Consider the following 18,577-nt stretch of genomic DNA (forward strand, 5'->3'; position numbering starts at 1 on the left):
GCTTTCTTCCCACCTGCATGGGGGGAACATGGGAACTTGAAGGGGACAACGCGTGAGGTGCCGGGAAGTTCACGGCTCTCCCATCGCGAGGCAAGGCAGGCTAAGACGGACCCACTTGTATGTTCCTTTCCCAGGGCCCTGCCGCCTTTCCTCCCACGTACTACGTACCCCCTCGGGAGGCAGAACTGGAGGACGAAGGCTAAGAGAGAGGGAAGAAAAAAAAAAGATAGAGAGAAAAATGGCCAGTCGAATGTCTCGAGACATTACCCCCCCGCCGTCCACCTCACCTCATGGATCCATCCATCCATCCTCACTTCCACGAGTGGTGTCCCCGGTGAATGTACACCAACACCTACTTGCATGTACCTTGTACCTGACCTCACCTGAGGTACCTCGACATTGGGAAAACCCTCCATACGCAGTACACTACACACTCCCTCCCTCTCTACTCTCACGCACTCTGCTCATCTTCCTTGAGCCGGTGGGGGCCCTTGCCTGGTTCAACATTCATCTTTTTTTCCTGACGGGACCTGTTGTTCCCAATCCCATCCCTCCCTTTTCAGTTGGTGTCCTCTCCTCACAAAGTAGACGCCCCCCAAGAAAGTCAATCAAGTGCCAGTGACCCGATATCGAGGGGCCAGAGCCATCAACATTGAGCCTGTCTCTTCTTCTTCTTTTTTTTCAATCAAATCCAACCATCTTCCCTTCATCCGTGGTCCTCCCAACTTCCAAACCACTTCTACATCTCCCTCGCTCGCCTTCGCCAGTTTGTCCCTCCCTCTCTCTGGCGCGGACTTGATTCTCCCTTGAACAGCCACCACCCACTGTCCAGAAAAAAAAAGTCTTGCGAGCTTTGTCTGCTTCACATATACCCTCACCGCAGACACCAACGCCATTACACACTGTTCCAGAATTCCGACTCTCCCACGGACTCCCACGAACAGCATATACCCCTCCAAATCGTCAAAACTTCGACGACGACTTCTAGATACCCTCAATTTCTCGGTTCTTCTCCCAGCTCCGTGTCATTGAGCTTTCCAGCTCCTCCCAGCTGTTCATAATGCGTCCCGAAGTCGAGCAAGAGCTTGCCCACACTCTCCTCGTGGAGCTGCTTGCCTACCAATTCGCCTCGCCCGTGCGGTGGATTGAGACCCAAGATGTTTTCCTGGCCGAGAAGACCGCCGAGAGGGTGGTTGAAATCGGTCCCGCTGATACCCTCGGTGTGATGGCTAAGCGCACTCTCGCCTCAAAGTACGAAGCCTACGATGCCGCCAAGTCCGTCCAGCGTCAAATCCTCTGCTACAACAAGGACGCAAAGGAAATCTACTACGAGGCCGACCCCATCGAGGAGGAGCCAGAGCCAGCTGCCGCTTCATCGAGCGCGCCGGCCGCTGCTTCTTCCTCTGCCCCTGCGGCTGCTGCCGCTCCCGCTGCTGCGGCTCCTCCCCCGCCCAGCGCCGGCCCTGCCGCTCAGGTTGCCGATGCCCCCGTCCAGGCAATCGACATTCTGCGAGCTCTTATTGCTCAGAAGCTCAAGAAGCCCTTGGCTGAGGTTCCCTTGAGCAAGGCCATCAAGGACCTTGTTGGCGGTGAGTAGCGAAATTTTCAAAAACTCCCCACTGCCAATTGTAGCAACCTGCTGATCCCCTATTTTTTACAGGCAAATCCACCCTTCAGAACGAAATCCTTGGTGACCTCGGCAAGGAATTCGGTTCAACACCAGAGAAGCCCGAAGATGTTCCTCTCGACGAGCTCGGTTCCTCCATGCAGGCCACTTTCGACGGTCAGCTTGGCAAGCAATCTCAGGCACTTATTGCCCGCCTGATCTCCTCCAAGATGCCCGGTGGCTTCAACATCACGGCCGCGAGAAAATACCTCGAGACAAGATGGGGTCTGGCTTCCGGAAGACAGGATGGCACTCTCCTGCTCGCTCTCACCATGGAGCCCCCCGCTCGTCTGGGATCCGAGGCTGATGCCAAGGCTTTCCTGGACGACGTCACCCAGAAGTACGCCGTCACTGCTGGTATCAGCTTGAGCACCCCTCAGGCTGGTGCCGCGGCCGGCGGCTCCGGTGGTGGCATGATGATGGACCCCGCGGCCATCGATGCCCTCACCAAGGACCAGCGCGCCCTCTTCAAGCAGCAGCTTGAGCTCCTCGCGAGATACCTCAAGCTGGATCTCCGTGCCGGTGACAAGGCCTACCTCAACTCCCAGGAGTCCGAGAAGGTCCTTCAGTCCCAGCTCGACCTCTGGACTGCCGAGCACGGTGACTTCTACGCCGCCGGCATCCAGCCCGTCTTCAGCTCCCTCAAGGCTCGCTCCTACGATTCATCCTGGAACTGGGCGCGCCAGGATGCCCTTCACATGTACTACGACATCATTTTCGGCCGCCTCAAGGCTGTCGACCGTGAGATTGTCAGCCAGTGCATCCGCATCATGAACCGCTCCAACCCCACCCTCGTCGAGTTCATGCAGTACCACATTGACAACTGCCCTGCGGAGCGCGGAGAGACCTACAAGCTCGCCAAGGAGCTTGGTGAGCAGCTCATCGAGAACTGCAAGGAGGTTCTCAACGCCAACCCCGTCTACAAGGACGTTGCTGTCCCCACCGGTCCCCAGACCACCGTCGACGCTCGCGGCAACCTCAACTACGAGGAGGTCCCCCGCGCCAGCTGCCGCAAGCTGGAGCACTACGTCCAGCAGATGGCTGAGGGTGGCAAGATCTCCGAGTACGGCAACCGCACCAAGGTCCAGAACGACCTGCGCCGCATCTACAAGCTCATCAAGGAGCAGCACAAGATGTCCAAGACTTCGCAGCTCGAGATCAAGAACCTCTACGGCGACGTCTTGCGTTCTCTCGCGATGAACGAGAACCAGATCATCCCCAATGAGGACAGCCCCTCCAAGAAGGCCAAGCCCGGCAAGGTCGAGACCATTCCCTTCTTGCACCTCAAGCGCAAGAGCCTTCACGGCTGGGACTACAGCAAGAAGCTCACCGGCTACTACCTGCAGTCTCTTGAGGAGGCTGCCAAGGACGGTGTCACCTTCGCTGGCAAGCACGCCCTCATGACTGGTGCCGGTGCCGGTTCCATCGGTGCCGAGGTCCTTCAGGGCCTCATCAGCGGTGGTGCCAAGGTTGTCGTCACTACCAGCAGATTTTCTCGCGAGGTCACTGAGTACTACCAGTCCATGTACACCCGCTTCGGTGCCCGTGGCTCCCAGCTTGTTGTTGTGCCCTTCAACCAGGGTAGCAAGCAGGACTGCGAGGCTCTCATTGACTACATCTACGACCCCAAGAACGGTCTCGGCTGGGATCTCGACTTCATCGTGCCCTTCGCTGCCATTCCCGAGAACGGACGCCAGATCGACCAGATCGACTCTCGTTCCGAGCTGGCTCACCGCATCATGTTGACCAACTTGCTCCGCATTCTCGGAAGCGTCAAGACTCAGAAGGCCGAGCGTGGTTTCGAAACTCGTCCCGCCCAGGTCGTCCTGCCTCTGTCCCCCAACCACGGTACCTTCGGTAACGATGGTCTCTACTCCGAGTCCAAGCTTGCTCTGGAGACTCTGTTCAACAGATGGCACTCTGAGGACTGGGGTCAATACCTCACCATCTGCGGTGCCGTCATTGGCTGGACCCGTGGTACTGGTCTCATGAGCGGCAACAACGTGGTCGCCGAGGGCGTCGAGGCTTTCGGTGTTCGTACCTTCTCCCAGCAAGAGATGGCCTTCAACCTTTTGGGTCTCATGTCTCCTGCTGTTGTCGACCTCTGCCAGAGCGAGCCCGTCTTCGCTGACCTGAACGGTGGTCTTCAGTTCATCCCCGACCTCAACCAGACCATGACCAAGCTCCGCAAGGACATCATGGAGACTAGCGAGGTCCGCCGCGCTGTCACCAAGGAGACTGCCATTGAGAACAAGGTTGTCAACGGCCCCAACTCTGAGGCTCTCTACAAGAAGACCCTTGTTGAGCCCCGTGCCAACCTCAAGTTCGACTTCCCCACCCTTCCCGACTGGGAGGAGGAGATTGCTCCCCTCAACGACCGCCTCAAGGGCATGGTCGACTTGGAGAAGGTTGTTGTCGTCACCGGTTTCGCTGAGGTCGGTCCTTGGGGTAACTCCCGTACCCGTTGGGAGATGGAGGCTCACGGCGAGTTCTCCCTTGAGGGTTGCGTTGAGATGGCCTGGATCATGGGTCTGATCAAGAATCACAACGGTCCCATCAAGGGCAAGCCTGCTCCCTACTCCGGCTGGGTTGACGCCAAGACTGGCGAGCCCGTCGATGACAAGGACATCAAGCAGAAGTACGAGAAGTACATCCTTGAGCACTCGGGTATCCGTCTCATCGAGCCTGAGCTCTTCGGCGGCTACGACCCCGAGCAGAAGCAGCTTCTTCACGAGGTTGTCATCGAGGAGGACCTCGAGCCCTTCGAGGCGTCCAAGGAGACTGCCGAGGAGTTCAAGCGTGAGCACGGCGACAAGGTCGAGATCTTTGAGATCCCCGAGTCTGGCGAGTACATTGTCCGCATGAAGAAGGGAGCTGCTCTCTTGATCCCCAAGGCTCTCCGCTTCGACAGACTCGTCGCTGGCCAGATTCCCACCGGCTGGGATGCCAAGAGATACGGTGTCCCCGAGGACATTGTCTCCCAGGTCGACCCCGTCACCCTCTTCGTCCTTGTCTCCGTTGCCGAGACTCTGTTGTCGGCCGGTATCACCGACCCCTACGAGTTCTACAAGTACGTCCACGTTTCCGAGGTGGGCAACTGTATCGGATCCGGTATGGGAGGTGCTGGCGCTCTCCGTGGCATGCACAGAGACCGCTACCTCGACAAGCCCGTCCAGAACGACATTCTCCAGGAGTCTTTCATCAACACCATGGCCGCCTGGGTTAACATGTTGTTGATCTCTTCCTCCGGTCCCATCAAGACCCCTGTCGGTGCTTGCGCCACCGCTGTCGAGTCCGTCGACATTGGTTACGAGACCATCATGGAGGGCAAGGCTCGCATCGTCTTCGTCGGTGGTTTCGATGACTTCGGTGAGGAGGGCTCTTACGAGTTCGCCAACATGAAGGCCACCAGCAACGCCGTCGATGAGCTTGCCCACGGCCGTACCCCCGCCGAGATGTCGCGTCCCACCACCACCACCCGTAACGGATTCATGGAGTCCCAGGGTTGCGGTGTCCAGCTTATTATGACCGCCAAGCTCGCCCTTGACATGGGCATGCCCATCCATGGTATTCTGGCCTTGACTACCACTGCTACCGACAAGATTGGCCGATCCGTCCCCGCTCCTGGCCAGGGTGTCTTGACCACTGCCCGCGAGCACGCCGGCAAATTCCCCTCGCCTCTGCTCGACATCAACTACCGTCGCCGCCAGATCGAGCTTCGCAAGAAGCAGATCAAGCAGTGGCAGGAGTCTGAGCTCGAGTACCTCTACGATGAGGTCGAGGCCATCAAGGCTCAGGGCCAGGAGGTCAACGAGAAGGAGTACGCTCACGACCGCGCTGAGCACATCAAAAGAGAGGCCGAGCGCCAGGAGAAGGATGTTCTCCGCAGCCTCGGCAACAACTTCTGGAAGAACAACCCGGAGATTGCTCCTCTCCGTGGTGCCCTCGCTACCTGGGGTCTCACCATCGACGACCTCGAGGTTGCCTCTTTCCACGGAACCTCCACCAAGGCCAACGACAAGAACGAGTCTTCTGTCATCTGCCAGCAGCTCCGCCACCTTGGCCGCAAGAAGGGTAACGCGGTCATGGGTATCTTCCAGAAGTACCTTACTGGTCACCCCAAGGGTGCCGCCGGTGCCTGGATGATGAACGGCTGCTTGCAGGTGCTCAACACCGGTTTGGTCCCGGGCAACCGCAACGCCGACAACGTCGACCCCATCATGGAGCAGTTCGACATGATTGTCTACCCCAGCCGCACCATCCAGACCGATGGTATCAAGGCCTTCTCCGTCACCTCTTTCGGTTTCGGTCAGAAGGGTGCCCAGGCCATCGGTGTCCACCCCAAGTACCTCTTCGCTACCCTTGACGAGAAGACGTACGAGGAGTACTCTGCCAAGGTCAACGCTCGCCAGAAGAAGGCTTACAGCTTCTTCCACAAGGGCCTGGTCAACAACACGCTCTTCGTGCCCAAGTCCAACGCTCCTTACACCGACGAGCAGCTCAGCAAGGTTCTTCTGAACCCCGATGCTCGCGTCACCGAGGACAAGAAGACCTCCACCATCTCTTACCCCTCCAACTTCATGAAGGCGTCTGAGAAGACTGTCACCTCCACGGCGGCCAAGGCCACCCAGGACATGATGGAGGGTCTGGCCAAGAAGGTCGCCAACAAGAACAGCAACGTCGGTGTCGACGTTGAGGACATCTCCGCCATTAACATTGAGAACGAGACGTTCATTGAGCGCAACTTCACCGCCGGTGAGATCAAGTACTGCCAGTCCGCGCCCAGCCCTCAGAGCTCGTTCGCTGGCCGGTGGAGCGCAAAGGAGGCCGTCTTCAAGTCTCTTGGCGTCTCTAGCAAGGGTGCCGGTGCGCCGCTGAAGGACATTGAGATTGCCAAGGACGAGTCTGGTGCCCCCACTGTCAAGGTAAGCTTCACTCACCACACCATAGCCTCTTGAGACTGTTTACTAATATGATGATAGCTCCACGGCGAAGCTGCTGCCGCTGCCAAGAAGGTTGGCCTCTCAGACATCAGCGTCTCCATCTCACACTCTGAGACGCAAGCGATTGCGGTGGCTGTCGCAAACTTTTAAAAAGCGGGTAGACTGTACAATGCATTTCTAGTTCATGGGATATAGGCAGGCATGGGATCTTGCTTGTTCACTTTGGTCGTTTTTGACATCATACAAGCCTGGGAGTATAGACTGCGGGTACACTTTGGGAGGAGTGTAGTCGCATGATCATCATCGTCGGATGAATTGACGAGTTAATGCACATGTTGGGAACGGCGCAACAACGGTAGAAGCTAGTTCCTCGATGCCACAATAGAATCTGTATCAACCATTTGAATCGCGTATGTGATTTGATGCCAGGTGCGATTTTTGACGTGATGTTAACCCAATCAAAATAATGGTTTTTCTAGAGTACCTTGGGTAGCAGACACAAGTTCTACCCCGCCATATACTTGCTTATCAGGATATGTGATTGTACTCCCTTTCCCACCTGTTCGGGCGAATAGCGGCGATCAAGATGCCAGGAATGCAACATCATCCTGGTCTCGTTACATGGCCAGTCTGATGAAATGGGATGAACTGGTGAGGTGGGGGTGCAGCAGTCAAATCACGAACAGCGAGCGATTGGGGCTAGCATGCACTGCACAAGGGGGTCAAAGGGAGAGACGAAATCTTGACTGTAATGGCAATATTGGTAAATGATGTTGGTAGTTGAGAATTGAGGAGATGCTATTCTGGTAAAGGGAAGGAGTTTGGGTTTTACGTGCTGTTGGTACTATGGTAGTCGCGACTGCGTTGGCGCTGGGACATTTCAGGAGGTCTTTGATCAATGGCTGAGCTGTCGCAGGTTTTCAGAGGGGTGTTGGGCGGCATGGCGGTAAGGCAGGAGGCGGGCTTAGACGTGCAGCGTCTGGTGTTTGACGCGTTGATGGGTGCCTATCTTGGATGAAAGGAATGACAGAATGCGACGAGATGCTGTTCAGTGTTCGGCAAAGGAAGTGGTGCATCTCTTCTCAGCTTGCGCGTTCTTTTTGTTTTCGCGTCCTGGTTTTCGTTTCAGCGTTTTACCTGTGCTGCTCCTGTGTTTCTTGTTCCATTTTGTCCCACCTGAGACCGTATAGTCTTTTTTGGAGATGGGGAGGTTCGTCTGATGTGAAGATGTTTTGTTTTGTGTCGCTTTCTTTTGGGATTGACAGTATGTTGACAGGAGAAACATTTCACACATGGGCCGAATAAAGACCATGTTCTCTTTTTGTTGGATGTCTTGCTAGATTATGAGGAGTTGCTCAGAATAGGGGCCAACTGGGTCTCTTTGCATTGAATCCCGCGACGAGGAACCCTGGCTGGTGAGTATTTTGAAACTCGTGTAAACCTGTTCAACTCCAATCGTTCTCGCCGCCTCCGAAGAGGTTAATACATTTAAAAGAGGAGGACAATGGGAACTCCCAACTCCCAGCTGGTTCCCCCTTCCCCACTGGATCGCTCCTGCCGGCACCCGGCTCTGATCCCGGTTCAGTGATCGACGAGCGTGTGCTTGTAAGTTGTTGGTGGTGTCTGGGCTTTTGCACTGCCGCGATGACTGGGGTGGATGAAAGGAGCATAAATCAGGAACCAGCCGTGTCGGCCAATTATATGCTGCAAAAGCGGGAGAGGCCCCTGCATGGTGGGAATGAAGGTGGTTTATGCATCGATGCATCCCTTTTTTAAGTGCGTTTTCCATCTGTCGATCATCCGTCATTCTGGTCCTCTATCCACAGGTGTGCCAGTGTGGTGGTGGTCGAGGACCGTGACCGAGCGTCGTTCAGCCGACTGTGATCAGACTTTCCCTGTCCTTAGGTTGGAGTTGTCTAGTTGTTATTGCGCTGGGTGTCTCTGCGGTCTCTTTATTTTTTTTTCGTGTGGCGCAGGCCTTGCAGGCTTGTTTGGATCTTGGATCAAATCTCATATGGTTGGGGCCGTTGTCATGCAAGACCACGGACTGGGCGTGTTTGAAGGAGGCAGTTTGAACACCTCCTTTATTACGTGGGCTTGCTGTAGAGAGGAGGTATAAGGAAACGGACGTCCCCCCATCGTGCGCGCAGGTAGTTGATCTGGCTTTTTATTGACTGTGTGGTGTATTCTGTTTACGTCCATTCACATTCGCTTGTGTCTCTTTTTGCTGGCTTGGTTTTGAGTGTTTAATACATATCTTCACCTACACCTACTAAAGCGCTGCACAAGTGAAGCCATCACGAAACGTTCGAATAATATCGCAGCCAACACACCGCGTCATTTCGCCTGTAAAGAAAGGGATTAGAAAGTTAGGAAAACGACACCGAACAATAAAACATCAACGAAAAGATGACGGGCGCAAACAACATCAGAGGCCTCATGGGCAAAGGCGCCCCGCCAACACCAGCCCTCTTTTCCATCGTCCGCGTCGCCGTCCTGGTCCTCTCGCTCGCCGTGCTCGCCGCCTGCGCGTACTGCCTGTCGCTGCTGGGCGCCTACTCGAGCAGCTATACCGGGCCGCCGGGCTTCATGCTCTTTGTGGTACGTCTTCTGCCCACCGTCTCCCCTCTTCCAACCTCTACTCTCAGCCCCAAACACCAGACATGTCACCCAAAACCAAGTTAATTTACTGACCGCACCCGCGATTAGTCCCTCTTTACCCTCCTCGTCCTAGGCGGCGCCATGATCCTCGAGCGGTTCGCGGCGCACCTCTACTTCCGCATCGCCGTCCTCATCGGCTACGGCACGAATTGCCTGTTTTGGCTGTCGGGCTGGGCGTGGTCTGCGAGCATCGCGGCGCTGTTCTTGGGAGATACGTGCGTTCAGGGGACGTGTTTTGGGCCGACTACGGAGGAGAAGCGGTATGGGGGTAGTATGGCTGGTGCTGCTGCCGTCGGTGCAGTGAACTGGTATGTCTTTTTTTCTTCTGTCCATGGCTTTACTCGACTGTGGATTATGACATGGTTGCTAACAAGATGCGTTCAGGGTCTTGATGACGATTGTGTTGTTTTATTACATCAAGGGATGTCTTTCTGACCCGGCTTGCTATGGCGTCTCGACGGGTCACGGGTCGGAGATGGGGAGCATCAAGGCGGAGAGCAAGTCGCGGTCTCAGCCTTCCGTTAACGAGCCGTGAGCTCCTCAGACTACAAGTGTCACAAGTCTGGAAGTGACAACGTTCTGTTTGAACAAATTTGAGAAGGAGAGAATTTGCGATAATATCTGGGTTGGATCTGGACTTGATAATGAATGGAGTTCTTTGGTTTAGATGGAAACAACGACGCGGCCGGGATCCTCTCGGACAGTTCTGGAGGGAGAGTCATGATCTGGGCTTTAAACGGTTTGATGAGAGATACCACTGGCTATAATTAGTAGCTAATTTTATTCTACGCGAACTCCTACAATTGCCAGTCTGAACGTGAGGTTTTCCACTTGACCTCCAGCATTCCGTCTGAGTTTTCACTTCCAGATGGGTTAACTGAAATGCCGTTCGAAGAGATGCTCCCTATAAGACACGCTTCATGCCTTGAACACTACGTAAGCCTGGCCTCCTTCCCACCTGTGGTTGATGCCCTCACGAGACCACGGCAAGGCTTCTCATATATGGTAGTCTACATTAAAAGCTGACTCTTACGCTGTTCCAGAGCCAATAGCAACATTATCCCAAGGGTCCTCGATTCCTCACATGACGGTCATTCGATACAGTCGCGTAACCGAAGACTCCTGCCCAATGAGGCTAACAGATGAGACGAGTTTGTTCAAGTCTAGCATGTCCGAGGTGTCACTAGTAGGTATCGTTGGTTCATTTGAAGTTATAGTATTGAGTGGAGAGCTAAGTAAGAAACAAACAGGTGAACGCCTAGAACTGGGTATCAAACTCCCGCGGTATCTGCAAATACAACACTCTGTCAAACAGCCCCCGAAAGGATACTCCCCCTGCCGATGCAAAACTCGCCAAGGGGGGCAAAGCAATGACAAGAAGTCCCCTCAAGAAAAGCCAAGCCACGCAACCTCGTTCCTCGTCCGTTCATAATCCAACAGCACCCACTGAAGCAACATCCCAATCCTCACTCAGAACGAAAACTCTCCTCTCGTGTTTTTATCTCCTGCTTCAACGCTTCCTCTTCGGAGCCTTCTTGGGCGTCGCAGGCGCAACCTCGCCCACATCCTGAAAGAAATCCAAGGCATCAATCCGATAATCCGCAGCGACGGCCTCCTTGGCCACACCCGGCAAATACTCCCAACCCTTCGGGTCCGCGCCAGCAGCGATAGCCTTGGCCTTCCAGTACCGACACTCCGCCTTGGCGAAGCTCGCGTCCTCGGCGCGTAGCACCGCTGCCCTGTCACGCCGGTTGCGGCTGCGCATCGCGGCGACGTTGTTGCGGTTCTTGAGGTTGCGGAGGCGCAAGGCTGCGAGGTGGTTGTTGTAATCCATTGCCTGTATGCGCCTAGGGTCGTCTCTGGGACCGAGGGAGTCGTCGATTTTGACGAATTTGCCGAGGTCGGGTTGAGGGGGGAGGGAGGTTATCTCGGGGGGGTAGGGCGCGGCGCGGATCTTGTAGATCTTGGAGGATGAGGTGTCGGTGGGGCCTGGGAGATTCTTGACGCGCGGCGAGGGAGGGGGGAGAGTTGTGTGTGTGTCGACGGAGAAGAGGTGCTTGATTTCGTTCTCGCGGCGGGTGCGCTCTTTGAGGGTCGTGTAGAGGGGGACTTGGAGGTGGGCTGTGAGGAGGGAGGAGACTGTGCCTGGGAGGTTGTGGGAGGAGAAGAGGGTTAGGTGGTAGGGGGGTTCGCCGTCGGGTGTGGTTGAGCGAGCTGGGACTTGGACGAGCTTTGAGTGGCGAGATCGGAGGCGCTTGGAGGGGGGCTCTTCGGTCGAGGTGGGTGTCTGTTGGGGAGGAGGGGGAGGCTGGATGTATGCGTTGTTGTTCATCGGTTGCTGGTAGGGGTTGTTGATGTTGTTGTATGGAGACTGGTAGTTCGACTGCTGAAAGTTGTTGGTGTATGGCGACTGATACTGCGACTGAGGGGGGTTGTATGGTTGCTGGTACTGCGACTGAGGAGGGTTGTATGGCTGTTGGAACTCGTCGGGTCCGAAGAGAGACACGTCGTTGAGGATTGGGTCCTGGAAGATATCTGGATCCTCGAAGGCGTACTGATCCCGGGTATTGTCGAGATCCAGGAACTGGCTGTAAGGGCTGGACATGATGAAGTTGGTGAGCAGTGTTCTGCGACGGATCTTGGGAGCTATGAAGGCTTTGAGTTCGGGCGAAGCTGTGAAAAAGAAGGCTGCAAGGCTGGTGACTGATCGTGATGTTTGCTCTGGACGACGAAGAGTCACGATGCTGCGGAGGAAGAAGTGGAGGGTGTTTGCTAGTCAAGGAGTATCCCAGATACTGGCTTGACTAGAATGAGTGAATGACAAGAATGAACTTGATGAAATTGGGAAGAGTGTTTCGAGTGAAGAAAATGATTGCTAAGGAAACAACAGTGAAAGTATCGTGACGGGTGGATGAATTGGGGGGGTTTTATATGGAAAAGGGGGAGAGGGCGGTTGTTCGGCCGTTCGACCGCCTATTCAGAGGCCGCCCATTAGACGCCCTTAAGCGAACAAACAATATCAGACGGACGGTCACGCAGCTATCAAATTATTCGAAAACGTGATTCTCGGCCTCGCTCGTCTAGGTCAACACGTGAGTTGAGAAGTTGAGACGACGGGGCGGATCACGGGGTCGGCACGACGATGGTGAGAGACAGTGGAGGTTTTGAGACTCATTATGGCAGTTTGGCGGCGTTGGATCACGTGTAACTTGGAAGAGCTTGTCGGAATCGACGCCTTATGTTTCGTTCTATGAGAGATAGTCTAACGATTTCGAGGATAGGGGTAGGTTGCTCGCGGAAATCGAGACTTATATCAAGTGTTAGAAGTTGTGAGCCTTGAGCATGTCAAAGACATGCTAGCATGAACATGGCCAACAATGAGATGTGGATTAGAAAGCTCGTCTGCAGCAGATATAAATGTTTCCCACGAAATGAGTATGGTCTTCCCCCTGTTCTTATTCCATGGGTAATTAAGGACTAGTTGACATCGGTCGACGTTGCGCAAATGTCCGGCCGGCCGAAGTACGTGGGGCCGGTCGAGTGCGGGAGCCGGTCCCCGTCTCTTTTTGAGATGCCTTGGGTAAAGACAAAGAGATATCGCTGATTCTGTCGTTGTGAAAGGCGTATGTGAGGCACAATGCAAGTAGAAACTGTGTTTGAATGAATTGTCATGTAATTGTATTCATCATCTAGATAAGACGGTTGAACAGACTCTATTATACCAAGCCAAACGCTCCCACTGGATATTCCCGTCGGCCGTGTTCAGGCTCGATCTGTTGTCACGCAATGCAATCCCCCGAAAAACGCCTCAAAAAACATGCTCCTCTGGCTGGCAAGGCTGTGAAGCTTGCCCCTATTTTCACCAATCACTCCACTCCCGAAATGTCCATAACCCAAATCTCTATAGCTTGCTCTTCTGGACATCTTCCATCTCTTTGAGGATGTAGTCATTAAACTCCTCGGCGTTATCGAGGTAAAGGTGGTGACCCGATTTGGAAACCTCAATAACCTTTGCCGACCCATTCTCCCTCCTCTTCTCTTCCTCGGTGCCGTTGAGCAGCGCCTGCAACCTAGCCTGCTTCAGCTTCTCGGCCGCCGCGACGCCACCCTTCTTGTCCATCCAGTCGTTCTCGCCGTACATCATGACGATGGGAATTCCCGTCTCCCTGAGCTTCTCGCCCGTGCTCTTCTCAATGACCTGGCGGCCGACGCCGTCTATCCTGTTGACCATGGGGCTGCGGGCGAAGGCGCCGGGGGCGAGAATGTACGGCAGGGCGTACTCGCCGCTGCCGCGCTGGCGGAAGATGGAGAAGGCGTAGTCGTGCAGCGCCTGGGACTCTTCTTGGGGCAGGTGGTTGAAGCGGCGGGAGGTCCAGCCGGAGACGAAGCGGGGGCCGAGCGGGCCGGTGAAGCGGACGATGCTGAAGGGGGAGACGTTTGCGTCCCAGAGCCAGACGAGCCAGCCTGGGAGGGGACGCTTGGGTGCGTTGGGCTTGGTGTTTCGTGATGCTGTTGTGTTGGAGCCGTTACTGGTGACTTCGTTTTGGTCCTGTGTGAACTCGTTTTGGAGGGTCGACTCTTCGGGTTCGGGCATGGCTGCGTTGACTGCGTATGGGTCTTCGGGGATTCCCACGGGCGAGGCGAGGATGAGCTTCTTGAGGTGGCCGGGGTACTTGAGCGCGTAGGCGATGGAGAGGTATCCGCCGAGGGAGTGACCGACGAGGGTAAACTTGTCAATATTGCGCTTCTTGCGCCACTCCTCCAGGGCATCGATGAACCAGGCCTCGGCCTCGCGGGTCTTACCCTCCTGGTCCTTAGCGGTGACCTTGAACGGCGGCCTCGTGGAGTTGCCCATGCCGAGCATGTCGAGGGCGTAGAGCTTCCATCCCTTGGGTCGGGAGAGGGGCTCAAAGTTCTTGTAGAAGAAGCCGAGGCCGGCGCCGTAGCCGTGGACGATGACGAGGTTGTTGTCGACCTCCTCGCCGACGCGCTCGATGGAGTATTCGTTGAGGGCGCGGTTCTTGCCGGAGAGCTCGACCATTTGGGACTTCCATACGCGCTGGCCGAAGGGGTCTGGCTTGGTCGAGTCGAGGGAGGCGTTTTCGCGGGCTTCTTTGAGGTAAGGGATGTGTGACAGGACGTTGCGTTCGGCCATTTGCGGAGTTACACTTGTCCACTGCGGACTTTTTGTTAGCAACGCTACCCCGCGATCTAGGGGCCTTGATTGACTTGCTTACCCATTGATATACGGCATCTTTGTATCCCAGTGGGAAGTAGGTTCCCGGGGGACGAGTTGTCGCATTGGGAGCGGAGGGGGGTGCGGCGGCGGCAGCCATAGTTTGGTGGGATCGGCGAGGGACGGAGTCTTCAGAAGAAGTCCGTTTGCTGGGTGCGGGAGATTTGACAGTTGCAGACGACGATGTTAGTAGTGAGGAAGCAAGTTTGAGTCGCGACCCGTTCACTAGAGAAGAAGCTGTTTGTTGGTGTATCATGCCGGGTGTTGCTGTGGGTGGTGGCGACGGGGGCCAACCGTCTATATACAAAAAGTCGCAAAATAAAGTACGGGTAGCGCAAGGCGTCAGTTCAGTGTGGCCGCGGGCGGCGGAGGTGTGTGTCCAGAGCGCGGATGTTCTGAAACTTGCGACGACTCATCAGTCAGCAAAGAATGCGGACCGGGGGGGCTGCAGTCTATACGGAGCGGGATAGAGAGATGCAGTTAACGCCGGGTTAGCATCCTCCCGAGTTCTAGGCAGGTGCAGTAACAAAAGAAGGACGGAGACACCGTTGTGCTGGGCAGTGGTGACGCGGAGATGTGGCAGAGGGGTGGACAAAAAGATGACGGTGGGCAAAAAGGTGGGAGGGTTCGATGAGAGACAAGCAAGCCAGGTGCCCCGGCCGGAATGTCAACGGCTCCGTAAAAAACCGACAAGCTTGTTGAGCAGTTGAGCGACAGGGGCGTAAGCAGGCAGGGGTCATTGTGTGAGGAACAGCACCAAGGGGAAAACAACGTGCCCCAGAAACGGGAATGCGGATCGGTTCATGGACTTAGCACTCGGAGTTTGGCGGGTAGAAGAGTGGGGGCAGCTGTTGCATTGAGCCGTGTCGGCGGTAAGAGACAGAACAAGCCTCCGATTTCCCGGTGGACATGTGGCTAAGCAGCTGACTACTGGCTTGTACTTCGAGAAATTCGTAGATGGCCCAGTCAGATGATGCTTCCAAGGCTGAAGCCTGAAGCTGACGGTGCAATTTCCCTCCAGCACCTTACGCAATCATAGAGACGCTTACCCGATGTAGGCAACAATCTGAATGGGGCTGTCAATTGAGACAGCATCGTGGCCGTGGAATCGTGGCCGGATTATGACCAAACAACTGTACTCCGTACTCAGCATCTGTCCGGTATTTGCTGTCAATATTTGCATGAGACCTGCATGAAGAAAGTAATTGAGTTTAGTTAAAGAAGAGACGAAACTTCCTTCTTTAGCTTGTCGAGTATGTTTCAACTCTGAGGTTCAAAAACAAAGCATGGACGAGGAAACACCTTTTCCTGTGCAGTGTCTCCCACATAATCATTATGGGGCATCAATCAAAATGCACTCAGGGTCTTTGCAAATTGTGTAGGAAAACGATGGAAATGAGTATGTTGCTGACGAGCCAGAGCCGAGCAACCTTGTACTCCGTTATCCGTACTCCGTAATATCCCTGAGCAGCTCATTAGCCTTGGCTCTTCGAGCCTCGTATTAAATCAAGCCTTGTCCATCGTCAATGGAAATCTTCAACCGATTTGCACGTGTCAAGCTCTCCCTGAGGTGTCCTGCTCTGGCAGCTCCCCAACAAGCCTTATCGCAATCGCAATCGCTTATCGTACTGGTTCAGACACCCCGCGCTCGGGCCACCCCGCCTCTTTTCCCTATGACGTCCCACTGTCCACACCTGCCGCCAGGCGGAGCGGAATTTCCACCCCCAACCCGCCAGCTGAAGCACACCCGGTCGGCCTGGATTGACATCTGACCACCGACAGATTCCAGTTCCGCCCTTGCTTCTCGAACACCAGCAGAACGCACACACGCAGAAAGCTCTCACCTCCGAAGGGCAGTGCAGCTACAGCAGCTTTATTTTGCTTGTTGCTCACCCTCTTCTGCACACCTGCGCTCCGTCCACCTGCAGCTTCGCATCATCATCCCCCGCCCCCCGACCACCGCGCATGTCTGCAGACCGCTGCTGACTGCGGCTGCCGAGGCCCCTCCAATTCTCAATTCTCCGTCCCCAAGCGACCTGACCGCCGCATCACCACCGAAAAGCTTTAACCCCCCTTCCGAGCGACGACAGGTCCTCCCTACCGAGACCATGGCCGACGAGCTTGACTCGCTGGTCAAGGGCGCCCCGCCGCCGGGCAAAGAGCCCAAGGCCGCCGTCGGCACCACCGGCGTCGTCCCCGACTCTGGCAAGCAAGGCGACCCGTTGATCCATACCCCGAGCTCTCCGTCCATGATCTACCTGAACCTCCTCATCCTCGAGGCCTCCCTCCGCGCGCAGTATCTCGAGCTTCGCGCCCGCCGCCGCCATCACACATTCTTCTTCACCTTGCTGACCGCATGGATCAGCGGTTTCGGTTACGCCCTCTTCTTCGCCCCGCGTGAGGATGGACGTGGAGTTGGTGGCTCAGTGTACTGGGGCGTCGAAACATTCGAGAAGATTTGCTTCATGGGAGGTGTCATGACCGCGATATTGGTCTGGGCTACTGGAATATGGGAGCGAGGCATCAGGTGGCCACGCCGTTGGTTCGCCATTTCCAACAGAGGCCTTCGAGGTTTCAATTCTAAGCTGGTTATTATCCGACGACCTTGGTGGGCCGAATTCCTCTCCACCATTGGCTTCTTCCTGACCTACGGACTCTTCTCCCACACCGCCAGCTCGTCTTACCGCTACGTCGAACCATCCATCCTGCGCGAAGTCGAAAAGGAGCTGAGCCTCACCGCCGACAGCCACCCAACACTACCGGTCCTGCTCGAAGACGAGGAAAAGGGAGGCCACGAGGAGGACCTCGCCCCGGGCGGAGACTACGTCAAGCTCCTCCTGCTCGCGAAGCCGTTCACGCCTACATTTAGAGAAAACTGGGAAATCTACCGCACCGAATACTGGGAAAAGGAAAACGAGCGCCGCGCCCTCATCCAGAAGAAGCTCGCAGCCCGCGACCGCCAGGTGGCCAAGCAGCGGTGGGGCGTGTTCTGGTGGCTGCCGTGGCACCGCATCGACAAGGCCGGCCCGCCGCCCGCGCGCCAGCACTCGCCCGAGAAGACGACGATGCACCCCCGCGCCGCCGCCATCGAGCGCGAGCATAGACGCCGTAGTAGCACTACCAGCGCGCACCGCCGCAGCTCGACGAGCTCGAGCCGCAGCCTTGCGCCGTCCGTGGCCGCGACGAGCGACGACGGGGATGGTTCTGTTAGTAGGAAGGCCAGCACCGGGTCCAATGCGTCGGAGAAGCGGAGGAAGAAGACGTTGACCAAGGCGAAGCGTCCTAATATTGAGTCGAGGTCTGTCACGCCTGATATCTCATCACCGTTGGCGAGGGAGGGGAGTATCAGTCGCGGGGATAGCGGTTCTGGTGCCGAGTCTGTGGCGGAGAGGTCGTTGAGGCACTCTTCGTCCAAGGCTAGTATCAGCTCGTCCATCAATTCGGTTCGGGAGAAGCAGCGGAAGGCTAGCGAGTCGTGATTGCATGGGATTATAATGTACTTTACGAAGCGAAGAAGCGAACAGATGATCAATGAACATGGTATACATGCACTACTCCAATGGGTTTCTACTCCTTTCCTTATTCCTTATTCCTTGGTGGTTGGTTGGTTGGTGGTGGTGGCAACCTCAGCCTACCTTATGAAGGCTACCTGTTTAAAGATTCTTGGATGAATATGAGGCTTGACTATCTGGTCCATCTTGTCTGACTATATCAAGAGCCATCAGTCTGAGTCTGTCGTCGAGGTCTTCCAAACACCAAGTTAGGTAATCTTTTGAGGTGGGATAATGTGAGTGAGGGCCTGCTTGAACCCGGAGACTGGCTCCTTCCTCAGTTCCTCCCTGAGCCAAAAAGATCATTGACGGTGAATTGAAAGATGCTACGCTTCTCCTCGAAGGTGTTGACGTCGTCCTCGATATCATCGAGGCTGACCGCTTCGTCCTCTAAACGGTATTGGGCCATGATGGCTTCCCTCTCTTTGAGGCGGGCCTCGAGGAGCTTAGCAGTCCGTTTAGATGCCCGCACTTGTTCTGAGCTTTTCTCCCACTCGGAGTTGATCTGGTTGCCGATATT

The 18,577-nt window shown here is 55.6% G+C and overlaps 5 protein-coding genes across 5 annotated transcripts; 3 read left to right on the forward strand and 2 right to left on the reverse strand.

Annotated features, from left to right (window-relative positions):
- Positions 1-462: 462 nt before the first annotated feature.
- HER10_EVM0011082 (uncharacterized protein) lies at positions 463-7,009 on the forward strand. The gene is made up of 3 exons (XM_035480523.1): positions 463-1,589; positions 1,661-6,591; positions 6,649-7,009. The coding sequence occupies exons 1-3, from the start codon at positions 1,061-1,063 to the stop codon at positions 6,757-6,759; spliced, it is 5,571 nt and encodes a 1,856-aa protein (XP_035331830.1). The 5' UTR covers positions 463-1,060; the 3' UTR covers positions 6,760-7,009.
- Positions 7,010-8,417: 1,408 nt separating this feature from the next.
- HER10_EVM0004635 (uncharacterized protein) lies at positions 8,418-9,805 on the forward strand (the record flags this gene model as incomplete). The annotated part of the gene is made up of 3 exons (XM_035474271.1): positions 8,418-9,210; positions 9,319-9,578; positions 9,655-9,805. The coding sequence occupies exons 1-3, from the start codon at positions 9,019-9,021 to the stop codon at positions 9,803-9,805; spliced, it is 603 nt and encodes a 200-aa protein (XP_035331423.1). The 5' UTR covers positions 8,418-9,018.
- A 975-nt stretch (positions 9,806-10,780) lies between these two features.
- Positions 10,781-11,875, reverse strand: HER10_EVM0005142 (uncharacterized protein; the record flags this gene model as incomplete). Its single annotated transcript, XM_035474766.1, has 1 exon — positions 10,781-11,875. One exon carries the CDS (start codon positions 11,873-11,875, stop codon positions 10,781-10,783), a length of 1,095 nt encoding a protein of 364 aa, XP_035331458.1.
- A 1,065-nt stretch (positions 11,876-12,940) lies between these two features.
- HER10_EVM0006102 (uncharacterized protein) lies at positions 12,941-15,080 on the reverse strand. The gene is made up of 2 exons (XM_035475697.1): positions 14,508-15,080; positions 12,941-14,446 (listed from the first exon to the last, which is right to left on the reverse strand). The coding sequence occupies exons 1-2, from the start codon at positions 14,760-14,762 to the stop codon at positions 13,172-13,174; spliced, it is 1,530 nt and encodes a 509-aa protein (XP_035331513.1). The 5' UTR covers positions 14,763-15,080; the 3' UTR covers positions 12,941-13,171.
- A 993-nt stretch (positions 15,081-16,073) lies between these two features.
- On the forward strand, positions 16,074-18,058 carry HER10_EVM0010694 (uncharacterized protein). The gene has a single exon (XM_035480146.1). It carries the CDS (start codon positions 16,615-16,617, stop codon positions 17,983-17,985), a length of 1,371 nt encoding a protein of 456 aa, XP_035331814.1. The 5' UTR covers positions 16,074-16,614; the 3' UTR covers positions 17,986-18,058.
- Positions 18,059-18,577: the final 519 nt, after the last annotated feature.

Source organism: Colletotrichum scovillei (assembly GCF_011075155.1).
Source record: "Colletotrichum scovillei strain TJNH1 chromosome Unknown Contig00007, whole genome shotgun sequence".
In the NCBI taxonomy this organism is placed as follows: Eukaryota; Fungi; Ascomycota; class Sordariomycetes; order Glomerellales; family Glomerellaceae; genus Colletotrichum; species Colletotrichum scovillei.